The sequence below is a fragment of the Pristiophorus japonicus genome, chromosome 8, assembly GCF_044704955.1.
Source record: "Pristiophorus japonicus isolate sPriJap1 chromosome 8, sPriJap1.hap1, whole genome shotgun sequence".
NCBI classification, from domain to species: domain Eukaryota; kingdom Metazoa; phylum Chordata; class Chondrichthyes; family Pristiophoridae; genus Pristiophorus; species Pristiophorus japonicus.
Window position 1 is genome coordinate 111,418,420 of NC_091984.1, and position 13,515 is coordinate 111,431,934.

At 41.5% G+C, this 13,515-nt stretch overlaps 1 protein-coding gene across 6 annotated transcripts in view; it reads left to right on the plus strand.

Moving 5' to 3' along the window:
- Positions 1-1,125: 1,125 nt before the first annotated feature.
- The window catches only part of dennd1b (DENN/MADD domain containing 1B), a 303,998-nt gene continuing 291,608 nt past the window's right edge, over positions 1,126-13,515 (plus strand). For 4 of the 6 annotated variants that reach the window (XM_070887322.1, XM_070887317.1, XM_070887318.1 and 1 more), the window contains exons 1-2: positions 1,126-1,327; positions 5,523-5,587. In XM_070887322.1, coding sequence (XP_070743423.1) covers positions 1,311-1,327; positions 5,523-5,587 — 82 coding nt within the window. In that variant the 5' untranslated portion in view covers positions 1,126-1,310. The remainder of the gene's footprint in view (positions 1,328-5,522; positions 5,588-13,515) is intronic. The other 2 variants (XM_070887319.1, XM_070887320.1) reach the window with 2 other exon arrangements.

Genomic DNA, 13,515 nt, shown 5'->3' on the forward strand with positions numbered 1-13,515 from the left:
ATCTGATGACACTATGTTGTCACGAGGCTTAGAAAAGTTGCAGTTGGATAAATATGTGCCTTCAAATTGTGCCAATATACTTCTTGGATTACGTTTATCACACAAATATATTGTCAGCGGCAGTACGTTGTGCTCTTGTTGATTGGCTTAAAGTGCTGTCTCCACATGCAACATGTTCAGAAGAACAAACTCAATATTATTTACACTCCAAGTTGTTTTTCACAGTTCAAGTGGATGGACAATTTCATATCCATCACGCTGTACTGAAATCCCTGTGCTAACATTAGCATGCCAAATCATTGTTTAGAATTATGGTCCAAAGAATTGCATTGGCACATGACTCAGAGCTTTCTGGTACCTATAAACAGGATTTATCTGATTGTGACTATTTATTCGAAATTCCTCTACATTGATATTAGTTGGGACAGGAGTTTTACAAAAATATTTGTGGCTCTTTCTTTGAATGGGGTGGGGAGGAACATTGATTGTGGCTGTTTGGCACCCAATCCCAGATTGTTGCAGAACTGTGCTAAAAGTCGGAAGTGTTTTGCAATGTTTTGGTTCACGAACATATGGCGCAAGGATGTAAATGGCCTCAATGTATTGTTGTGCCACGGATGCCTCAGAGCTCAGCAACCGATTACCGACATTCTTCTTAAACTGCCCCCAAATGGTGGTTTAGGAAAGGGCGTGCAGTTGTACAAAAGAACCTAAAAAGGAAGATAATTACTTATAAAAGAGAAAGCAATAATGTACACACAGACTACACATCTGTATATTTGATTCTACCTGATATTTTTTCGCCAGCCACTATTGCTATTCACTCACACCTGGTAAGATATAATGAGATCTGACACTGGCATCAACAGCACTCACTCCACATTCCCCCTCAGTCACTCACTCACACTTCACTCCACTCCTGACTTGCCCCACACTCATGCACTCTCAATGACTGTACATACTCTCACTCACCTCTCCCTTCACTTCACTTCAGTGCACTCACTCCTGAAAGCTTCCTGTTGTGGGACCCAGTCAGGTGTTGTTGAGCCGGTGACGTCGCTAACCTTCTCACTCAGTGAGTCCCAACTTCCTAGTTTGTGTTGTGTGTGCGGGGCGGAGGAGGAGGAGCGGCGGCGGCGGCGGCGGCGGCAGCAGCAGCTGTGGGGTTGGGGGCGATGGCTCAGTGAGTGCGCCGACCAGACACCCGGGAGCCGCGCTGCTCGGTGCAGCCTCACCCGCGGCCCGGAGACAGACACGCCGACAGACAGACAGAGGCGAGGCGGGGGGAACCGCACCGAGATGCCGTAACCATGGAGTGCAGACTGAAGTGAGTGGGGAGGCCGGGTCGGCGGGTGGGAGGGGAGCTGGGGACTCTTCCAAAGGGAAAGCACCTGGCGGGGTTGGGCTGGGCCGGGGCCGGGACAGAGCTGCTGCCGTCGTTGAGGAGGATTCGCTTTTGTTGCAGAGCAGAAGCGTTTGTGTCTGTCATTCTGGTGAGGTCTTGAGGCTTCGGGCCTGCACACTCTGCCAAATCAGACTGATAACGGTGAAGTCTGAACCTTTCATGTTAAACCAGGATGTGCTCTAAACATCTGCACTGCCTCACTTACAAAAACAAAAGATTTTCCTCTCAAAGATGTGCAATTTTATCTTGTACCTCATATGCAAATAATTATATTTTGTCCTGTCATTATTTTGTGCATGCAAAATATAAGGATCAGTTTAGGAAAATATTAGTAGCAACATGATTACTGATCACTATCCCTTTCTGTTTGATAAGGTGCCATGTATGTTTTGGCAGTTATATTACAACAGTATACCTGTCTGGTTGGTATTAAGGCCCTGCCTGAACTAGTAAATAAACCTAAGGATAATTTAAACAGTATATGTGCTCACAGTCAAATGAGCAAAACAAAAAATGTGAAAACCCAAAAGCAAAAATACATAGACTTTATTAGCATTAAGAGTTTAAACAGTTATGGAAGTAGTTCTGACATCTTACCCAACATATATTAAGAATCCAGTTATGAATGGCTGCCCAATGCAATGATGTGCTGTGCCACAGAGTGGGAACAAGGTTTGGTGGAAGCGGTTCTCTTAAAACTCTGTTCAGCGATCTCCCAAAAGCAGAGAACATTGGAGAGCAAGCCCAACACTGCTGTTATCACACTTGATGGTACAGATGACACCTCCCTTTAAGTATTTGCTGAATGAAACCTGCCATGTTGCTGTGGAACTTTTCTATCTGGGCAATTCGAACAAAATGTGGGAAGAGATCACCAGTCAATGCAGTTCTGAAATTCTGAAGCACTCAGTGGAAAGATGAATTTTCAGTAAATTTCTGCCTCGTCTGATCTTAAAATGTTGTGGATTTTGAAGTTGTGTTGAAATAACACTAGCTGTTGTTGCTTTGTGGTTTGCAAGAGAAGAGTAGGGTGTTGGTTGCTGTCCTCCATTTCCTGATGCAGTTAGACCTATTTTTCAGTGCCTTATTAGAGGGAGAGTCCTACAGAGCTAAGTACTTTGCACAGTGATGGAAGGGAAAATTAGATGGTAACCATTGCAGGCTGCTCTCATCCATGTCTTGAAATCATATTTTAGAGTGGTGTTTGCAGAACACCAGCGGCTTTCTGGATGACCATTTTGCAGGGGTTATGGCAAATTGTAATGGGCAAAGATTCAATAATTTTAGCAAGAGCAAATTATTTCTGTTTTGAAAGAATTTCAGAAAGAAGAGAAACATGCATCATGCTTAGTCTTTAGAAATGCCTGTGCAAGCTCAGTGGGACCATATTCTGGGAAAACCAGAAACCACTCAGTGAAAGAGTAGTAATAATGGCTTCAATGGTAGCATTTTTAGAGCAGTTTCTGAATAATTTTGACTGTTGCCCTGGCTGAGATCAATTAACTTGGCACAAGCTGAGTACAAGTCTTGGGACTCACTGATCTGTATAACTTAGCGCTATGTCAGGTGGTACCTTTACTCACTGCACATGAAGGTACAGTTGACTATTTTCTAATTATCTTAAAGTTAGTACAAAGGACCATCTGGATTCTTTTTGAAATTGTAAACTAAAAGGTGACTGTTATAATGCAATGCCAATGTGGTATGAGACAACTTCCTTGAGATGGTTTTGCAGCGAAAGCAAAATACTGAATTGATACTGGTCTGCAGTTCTGCTGTTCAGCTTCCATTGCTGCATTGAAGGAACAGCTTCAGAGTGAGGCAAGACACACACAAGATTGATGGACTCAATTTATGGTTGCTATTTGAGAACAACCTTTTTTACTTGGAGGAAGGAAGCTGCAGGAAAGTATCATTTTCCTACATCCTTGTCTTCAATCAAAATAATTACAACGCGTTTTGTTGCAGTTTTTCTTGCGCAAGGAGCAGGCCGATTTTCTGCTGATCACTGCTATTGTGGGAGCAAGTGTGAAGCTTTCCTGATTGTGGTGCTCACCATTGCTTTCAAAACCACATTTTAAAAAGAAGTCTGCTTGATAGTCCAAGTTGAGGTTGCTAAACTTTGTGCGGCTCATCTGAGCAGTGCTGCTGTAAGAATGAAATCATAGTGGTGTACTCCCCATGCTGTACAGTTTGCCGATGAAGAAGTTGGACTGGTCATGTTTCCGATGACCTGAACCTACTGCACCTGAACTGGAAACGAGACCACCTAGTCTTGTTTCTGTCTCCACTTGGTATCCATTTTGAAAATAATTGAAGAGTTCCCAATTAAACAGACTGTCAAGACTCCTGTTCAGTGACTAGCATGTGCAAAAATTAAGTGAATATTAAATTACATCCTAAAGGCATCTGGGGCAGATGATAATCATGTGACTTTGTCCATTTGGACCACTTGAATATAATGCTGAATGTGAGGGTCTAACCCAAGTCTGAATTTCAGAATCCTACATCTCATACTGTACAGTAGTTTTTTTTTGCTTATTTTTCTCCTCCCTGCCCATGAAAGAGACTTCAAAAGGTTTTATTACATTATCTTTGCAGCATATCTAAACCACAACAGAACTGTTATTTTTAAATGCAGCTGCCTTGGTTTAAATTTGATATTTGTAATTAAAAGGCAAACATGGAAAAATATTCTACTGAGTCACTTATGATCCTAAATGTTATTGGACGTGCGTGTTCTTAATATTTTGTTACAAATTGGCAGATTACAGATACCCTGGGAGCAGCTGTTTGGTCGAGAATCCTCAGTAGAGCACAAAAACCAGAGACAAGTGACATATACCAATAAGTACAGATTATCTCCATTTAGAACTTTGGTTGCGAAGTAGGAGACAGAGTAGGGATAAAAGTTGTGCAGTTTGTGACCAGTGGTGTTCTGTACTGGGGATTCCCCTTTTCACATATTTATCAATGACTTGAGAGTTGCATAGTGCAATTTGCAAACTTGGATAAGTTAGGAGGCACGGTAAGTAGCACTGATGGAAGCAGGAAGTTACAAAGGGTCATTGATGTATTAAATGAATAGACAAAAATGTGACAAAATGGAGTTCAGTTTGGGCAAGTGTGAGGTCATCCAAGATAGACAAATTGGAGTAATCTATAAACGGTGAGAAACTAGAAACTGAAGGAACTTAGAGATTTGTGTGTCCATGTGCAAAAATCGCTAAAAGCTCGTCGGCCGGTACAAATAGTATTCAAAAAGGCAAACAGAATATTGGCAATTATTTGGAGGGGATTGGAAGAAGAGGAATTGATGCTTCAGTTTTCACAGAGCCTTGGTCAGACCCCATCGGGAGTACTGTGTTCAGTTCTGGGAACTGCACTTTAAAAGGGCTATATTTGTCTTGGAGGGGTGCAGCACACACTTGCCAGAATAATAGCGCGGTTACATTATGAAGTCAGTTTGAATAAACTTGGCTTGTTTTTCCTCGAGTTTCGAAGATTAAGGTGTGATCTAATCGAGGTGCTTAAAATGATGAAAGGATTTGACAGGATAGATAGAGAATCTCTTTCCTGCGGTGTTGGAGTCCAGAACAAGAGGGCAGAATCTTAAAATCAGAGCCAGGACATTAAGGAGTGAAGTCAGGAAGCACTTCTTCACACAAAGTGTGGTAGAAATCTGGAACTCTTCCACCAAAAGGCAGTGAGTGCTAGATCAAGACTGAAATCAATAGATTTTTGTTCAGACAGGATATCAAGGGATATGGATCAAAGGTGGAAGTTGAAGTATAGATCAGCCATGATCTAATTGAATGGCAGAACAGGCTTGAGTTAAATGGCCTACTTTTGTTCTTGTGTGTCTGTTCAGTCGAATACAATTGTTTCTAAATCCAGTAATCATTATCTGTACTCCTTTTGAATGTCATGAAATTGTAAATGTGTTGCAACATGATTGAAAGATCAAGACTTGTTTATGAAATATGAAAATTGGTGGGGGGAAATTTTGTTCATTAGTCTTTACATTTCTAATAGATTTAAGTATTCTTCTCAATTGCTTGAAGCAAAGCAACATATTTTACCAGATGAATCAACTTTGTACTTTATTTCTTAACAGAGAGAGCCCAGAACGGACCTTTGATCTAGTCTTCAAGGTGACTTGTCCAGCTTCTGAAAATGAAGGTATCTTGCATCTTAACTGATATATTGGGTTTGATATTTTGTGTCCAAGTGTCCAAACATTGAAGAATTGCCACTGACTTGTTAGTTTGTCTGCCATTGACATTACTACTTGGATTTCTTGTGTCCCTGTTTCATTTAACTTTGTTGACTTCTAGGATTACCACAGGGCATCCAGATGAAACGAGGATCCTGGGAAATGTGTTCATACTGAAATTGTTTACGTAACAGAATTTAATTTAGATTCGCCTCCTATTCCAGTCAGAAGTTCAAGTTAGGATGTGAGGTATAGACAAAATTTAACACTCATTCTAATCATATCTCGTATAGGTAGATCATCTTGTATCTCGCTTACACAGTAGTAAGAGTCTGGGCGTTTCACCCACATCATCTGCCTTCCGCGCAACACTGCTTATAGCTGAGGTTACAAATGCTATAGACTGCTCTCAATTTCCATTTTCATATTACTATGTTTATGGTGTTAACCAGGTAAGATAAGAGGAGACTAATGTCCTGTTACTGACTGCTCCATTTTTGATCGGGCTGGAGGAGCGGTAAGAGATCGGGGCCCAGGAGAGACGAGGGTTCGGGGCCCAGAAGAGGCGAGGGCCTAGGGGCAGCACGGGCCAGCCCAGACTGCGATCTATGGATAGTAGGAGCATGTGTGCACACTAGGTCCGTGCAGCAGAGCTTGGTCTCCAGTCGTCTTGGTTAACCCTTGCCACTGAATCAAGACCTAACTCTGTCAAGCCCGTGTGGTGGCTGGTGTGCAATGGCCACCCATGTTAAAAGGATCCATGCACAGGCATCTTCCACCCTTCAGCATGTAGTTCGGGACTTAGAATGTCAGGTCCCTCATTGAACCACCTGTGAACTCATCCCTTTATGGTGTGTAAGCAAGTCATCCTCGATACAAGGCACTGCCTAATACTGTACTAAAAACAGTAGTTGAAAATTAGTTTCAGAATTTACAGATACAACATTTAATGGTTACATATTTGCAATAATATCTTCTTCATCTCTCGTTTTTAAACTTGCTGTACTGTGAAGCCGATTGGATTTGTCACCAGGAATATTAAATAATTGGCCCAATTTGAGTCACAAATTCTGCTTTCCTATCCTTTTGTAACACATGGAGTAGATGCAATTAGAAGCATGGACTGAGCAAGTGCTGCTAAGATGTGAGGAGGTGACTGATATGGTAGATGTGGAAATGATGTAAATGTGGTGTCCTTTCAGAAAAAATTGACAAGGTACCACACAGGAGTCTATTGAAGAAGATTCATAGAAACATAGAAAATAGGTGCAGGAGCAGGCCATTCAGCCCTTCTAGCCTGCACCGCCATTCAATGAGTTCATGGCTGAACATGAAACTTCAGTACCCCCTTCCTGCTTTCTCGCCATAACCCTTGATCCCCCGAGTAGTAAGGACTTCATCTAACTCCCCTTTTCAGAGGCATGGAATTAGGGGAAGGCTAGTAAATTGGATTTAAAGAAGTGGTGAGCAGAGAGGAAACTGAATAGGAGTTGGACAGTTTATCAGTTTGGATGGATTTAGCTCTCAGTGCCCGACAGGGTTCTGTTCTGGGACTACTTCTGTTAAGTGTGTACTTCAATGATTTGGAATTAGGCTAGAGGGAGTAGTGTCCAAATTTGCAGATGAAATTGAACAGATAGTTTTAGGGTTTAGCTTCATCAGGTATTATAAACAACATCTCCAGTGACTAATGCTATAAATAAGCTAATGGAATACTAGGTTTATGGTAAGTGGTATAGAATATAGAAGTCAAGATGGAATGGTGAATCCATATACAATCTTAGTAAGACCACAGTACTGTGTGCTGTTTTGGGCCCTGAAGGATGTGGAGGCAATATAGAGGGTACAGCACAGATTTAATAAGTTGCTGTCTGGTATAAGGAAATACAAATATTAAAAAAGACTTGGAGAATTTGGGGCTCTTTTTATTGGAATAGAGGCAATTACTTGGTGATAAGATTGAGATGGTTAAAGTTGTGAAGGAACTATATAGAATGGATAGAAACCGACTGTTTCCAGTGGTTGAGGAGTCAAGAACGAGGAGACATCGATATAAGATTAAATGTAAGAGATTTAGGATGGAGAGCAGGAGAATCAATTTTTACCGCAGGTTGTGAAACTGGGGAATGCACGACCAGAGTTGGTGATTCATGGAGGTATCATGACAACATTTAAAAATTTCAAGGGGACATGATGATTAAGAAGTTTGCAGATGATTCAAGATTTTGCTGTGTGGTTGCTGGTGGGGAAGAAAGCAGTAGACTGCAAGAAAATATCAATGGAGTAGTCAGGTGGGCAGAACAGTGGCAGATGGAATTCAATTCGGAGAAGTGTGAGGCAATACATTTGGGGAGAGCCAAAAGGCAAGGGAATACACAATAAATGATACTGAGAAGTGTAGAGGAACAAAGGCACCTTGGAGTGCAGGTCCACAGATCCTTGAAGGTAGCAGGACAGGTAGATAAGGTGGGTAAGAAGGATACAGGATACTTTACTTTATCAGCTGAGACACAGAATATAAGAGCAGGGAGGTTATGCTTGAACTAATTATAACACTGTAGAACTAATTATAACACTGTAGCACTAGTTAGGCTATAACACTAGTTAGGCCACAGCTAGAGTAAGTGTGTACTGTTGTGATCACCACATTACAAGAAAGATGTGATTGCATTAGAAAGGGTACAGAGGAGATTTACGAGGATGTTTCCAAGACTAGAGAATTTTAGCTATGAGGAAAGATTGGGTAGACTGTGGTTATTTTCTTTGGAATAGAGGAGGCTGAGGGGGGACTGATTGAGGTGTATAAAATTATGAGGGGCCGAGATAGAATGGATAGGCAAGACCTATTTTCCCAAGCAGAGCGGTCGATAACGAGGGTTATAGATTTGAAATAATTGGTTGAAGGATGAGAGGGGAGTTGAGAAATCTTTTCACCCCAGAGGGTGGTCGGGATCTGGAACTTGCTGCCTGAAAGGGTGGTAGAGGCAGAAACGCTCTTTGCATTTAAAAAGTACTTGGATATGCACTTGAAGTGCCGTAACCTACGAGGCTACAGACCAAGAACTGGAAAGTGGGAGTAGGCTGGATAGCTCTTTTTACAACCAGCACGGATATGTTGGGCCAAATGGCCACCTTCTGTGCCGGAAATTTCTATGATTCTTCTTCTCCTTCTATAATAGGTTAAATAGGTGGAAGGAAAGTAAATAAGGATGGGAATCGGGCAGGCACAGGAGATTAATACTATGACCTGTGTGAATGATGAACACCAGCATGGACTGTTGGGACCAAACAGCCTGCTTCTGTGTTGTAACTTCCCTAATTCCATTGTTCAGTGTACTGATAATTCCATCTCCAGTGTAAGTGGGGTCGAACTGTGAACTGGCAACTAATAGGAAGTACCTGTATATCTTAGTAATATAGCAAGTGGAAGGAATCATATGGTTGCATATTTTCTGTTCCTAAAGACTTAAAGGAGTGAAGTACAGTGTGGAAGTGAGACATTTTGGGGAAATAGCTCTGTCCTTTTTGTTTTCAGTTCTCTGAAATGTTTAGTTGGACTGCCCATCTTTTCATTTAGTTTTGGTGTCTGAATTGTCCTGTGTTGTATCTGTTTGGCAATTCACTGTTCTCTGCTGTGTTGCTGTTTATAATCTGGACATGAAGCACAAAACATAATACTGTGTGCGAAATTAAGAGCTCGTCTGGTTTTGCATGTCTGGTGAAGAATTCAAGGATGGTTTGTGATTGCTTGAATTGCCTAACTCAGTGTTAACTACAGGCAGTTGGCAGCAGCTGGTTGGCACTGGTGGCAACATTGAATGCATTTGAAAGACTTGGCTGTGGTGAACTGTTTTCAATGTTATTGAATGGTGCAGTTGGATACATCATAGCTCATGCAGTGCTGCATCCAGATGGCCTGGCCTGGTTGAAATGAGGAACTTATTTAGTTACACTTCCACTCCCCTCATGATTTCCAAATGCATTTCCCCCTTCTTTTGGATTTAATTAAAAACAATATTTGAATGATGCATATCCCCTGCGTGTGGAGACTTGTATTCCGTCTGTTCTAGCACCATGAAGCACTTTTAATGACTTGTGTTATAGGTGTGTCTGGAAGCAGTTCCTTCGACAGGCTGCAGCTAGCTTTTTCTAGGCTTGGGTATCTCCGGATTAACATCCTTGCTGGTCCAAAATGACACTTCCCATTTTAACTTGTGTTGCTGCAAGTGTATTGACATTATTAGAGTGGTTTTATAAAGTAACTTCATGAGAAGAGAACTAAAATTATTGAATAATTTTATATTTTTTAAACTTTAGACGAGGATAGCTCGCTCACATGAGATTGAACATCCGTTTCCTCCAAGTTGCTGTTCTATCTCATTTCAGCTTCACTCATCTCCTTGGTGTTAAGAATGCTTTTTAAAAGCCCATAGATTGTGGGGAAAAAGGGAGGACTGTGTATGAGAGGTTAAGAATTCCAGAGTTTTGAGGTCCTGGGAAAAGAATGTGGAGACAGAGCAATTGGTCTCACTCTAAACATAGTTGTAGTGCAGGGAGGAGGAACAACTTGGAGGCAGATTATTTGGAGCTTGAAGATCGAGAAGAAAGCTTAGAGGCACAGTATTCATACTTGGTAAAACAAGTTGTGATGATGGAGAAAGTAATTGCTGGTCAGAGCTGAGAACGATCTCCCATCAGTTGGCAAGTTTCTTCCTTGAATGTTGTCCAGAGATACGCAAGAGATATTGAAAGAGGCTCCCCAGATATTGGAGCTGTATTGAAGACTTGAACTGATAAACAATTTAAAATGTGTGTTCTGGTGGTAATTGTAAATTAATTAAATAATTAGAAATTCCCTCTCCCCCGCACCTCGAAGAAATACAAAACTGTACTTGTTGGATAATTGAGATTGATGTCTACTGAAGGAGCAGAATTATGCTTTTCCATTTAAAAAAAAACTACAAAAATTAACCTGATTTGAATTTTCTTTTTAAGTGTTTGTGTTTACAAATATAACTAGTTAGAAAGAGACACCTGCAACTTTCCAGGCCCGATGCCAATGTGTGGGTCAGGCATATTGTGATACCAGGTGTGACTGAAACTACAGTGTTTTGTCCCTGACATTATGTTGGGGGAAGTTCTGACTATTGTGTGCTGACGTATGATCTGTGAAGGAGAAAGGTTGCTGTTTGTTTTTACTGCATTTAAAAAGTCAACAAGAGATTTTTTTTTTAAAGTACAGAAATATTCCTCTTTGTTTTTGTGGCTGTTGTGGCTAAATGCAAAACTGCAGTTTGAGTATTTCTATCACGAACAAGACTACCCGGAAGTTTGTGTTTAACCGTTTACTGCATCATCTCTTTTTAAAAATACTCAATGGGGTTTGCACATTGTTGCATCTTGTATTGCCTTTCCTACACTTGAATTTTTTTTCTGCTAAGAACTACTACCCAGTGTAAACTGTTGCAATAAAGCTGGGACGGAGGCCAGATTTGAGTTCAGTAAGTTCAACCGGGTGGTGATAGCGGCAGTGGAATTGGACTCAGCACTCCCAGGTTCGGGAGGGGAAAAAATCAACTTGGGTTCTCACCCCTGTATGCTTTATTCTTAACTGCTCCAAGAATGTATGTGTGTGTCTGCACTTGCTATCCACCTCACCACCCCAGTCGAATAGCTTGCAGACATTCTCTATCGAGGCTCAAAATGAAAAATGACTTTGGCCTCTTGGGTGAGATACCAGAGTGCGTTATTTACCCCGGCACGAGCTTGTATCGTGAGGTGTGAGAAGGGGAGAGAGAGGATGTTTTCTCTTTGTAACAGCTCACTTGATGCTTTATATGTTACGCAATTTAAAGCAAAATGTTTACATTACTCTTTGGGCTGCGAAAAGATTATATTTAATCCTCAGTGCAAAATATGTGTTTGTGTATGTGTGTGAGCTATTCAGACAATTGCAGGCTTGTGACAGCCACCCTGCCCTCGGGGTTTCTAAATGAGAATGACGTGTCCTCCTGACTTTGGATCTTTCTGCATTATTACAAGGTTAAAAATAAACTGATGTTCATACGTCATTCATCCATTAATTGTTTAATAAAAAAATATTATTGGAGGTGTGGCCTTTCCATCGATTGCTTTTTGGTAGTGGTTAAGATATGCTGAGGCATGTGTTGTCCTTGAGTGATTAAGATGGTTAGTATATAATGGATTGAAACAGTTTTTTTCTTTTTTAATATCACTGCTTTATATTAACTCAGTTGTAACTCCTGGTTTAGGTCGGTAATCTGACATTTTAAGGGAATTTTTATTATTTATTCTTAGGATCTGGGTTACGCTGGCAATACTGCATTTATTTCCCAACCCTTGTTGCCCTGGCGGTGGGCCGCCTTCCAGGACTGCTGCAATCCTTGTGGTGATCATGCTCCCACAGTGGTGCTGGGTTGGGGATTCAAGACCCACTAGCAATGAGGGACTGGTGATATATGTCATCATCAGGGTGACGTTTGACTTGGCAGGGAACTTGGAAATGACGGTACCTCTTAGCCTTCTTAGTGATAGATGTTGTGGGCCTGGGAGGTGCTTTCTGAAGTGAATTTGGTGAGTAACTCCAGTACATCCTGTAGATTGTACATATTGCAGCTGCATTGTGCTGGTGGTAGAAGGGGTGGGTATTACATCCAGTAGCAGGGCTGCCAATTAACTTGATTGCTCTGTCCTGGAACATTTTGGGCGATGGATGCAGTTATTCCCATCCAGGAGAGTGATGAGCATTCAATCATATTCCTGACTTTGAGCTTTGTAGATGATACACAGGCTTTCAGGGTTCAAGAGAAGAGTCACTCGTCAAGCCTTTCCCCTGTCCTTATGACTATGATGTTAACTCCAAAGGGCTATTGATGCTGAGTCATTGAGTATATCCAAGGCTGAGGTAGATAGATTTTTGGCCTCTAGGGGAATCAAGGGATATGGAGATCAGGCGGGAAAGTCGAGTTGAGGTCAAAGATCAGCCATGATCGGATGAAAGTGCCGTATGACGTACTTCTGTTCCTAATTCTTATGTTCTTAATATGCCTATCCAGTTAAGCTTCTCGACAATGGTAAACCCCATAGCAGGTTCTATTTTCAATGTGTTTAATGCTGGGGTATTCTGCTCCTGACTGCATTCTTAACATTAAAAATAAACCAGTTGGGGAGGTTGTGTGCAAGACGCAACCAGTAGTGAAATTCATATTTTCTGGCTCTGCTTTACATTGTATAGGTACCAGTCTGAGGTCAGTTCCTTTTGTATGATATGCTTAAGACAGCATTTTAAAGATGGTAATGAGCAAGAAATTTAGTCTGATTGTTGGAGAGGTTATTGTTTAAGAGGAGAAAGTAGAGCATGGTGACGCATTTAATATTCAGTACTCTTGCCCACTATGGGCTTGTCCATAACAACAAAATGTACATTGAGCTCCGGTGTGATCCAATGTGCCTTCCAGAGCAATTGTGGGCAGGTCACTCAAAACCAGTGGCAAGCAGACCAAGTGATTCACAGACTGCATCTGGAGCCAGAAAATATCAAGAAATACAGATGCCCTCTTTGCATGTCCACCCCTTCTAAATATCCCAAGCGCCTATGCTGAGAGGAGCCCCAAGTTAGCTCCTGAACGGACAAATCAAAGACTTGTGAAACCTTTAGCCTTCTCCGTTTCCAGAAGCCTTTCTACCCTATTATCCAATGAGACTTCTCTTTACCCTACTCTTCCTCCCTCCACCCTAGTGTGATGTGTTCCCTTGGCAAGGAAATAGCTTAATCCTGCCCAATTATCAATAACTGTAACGTCCTTACTGTCACCTGAGAAAATGTGAAACCTTTGAAACATTACGGTCTTCAAAATATTGTCTAAGGGTGTCA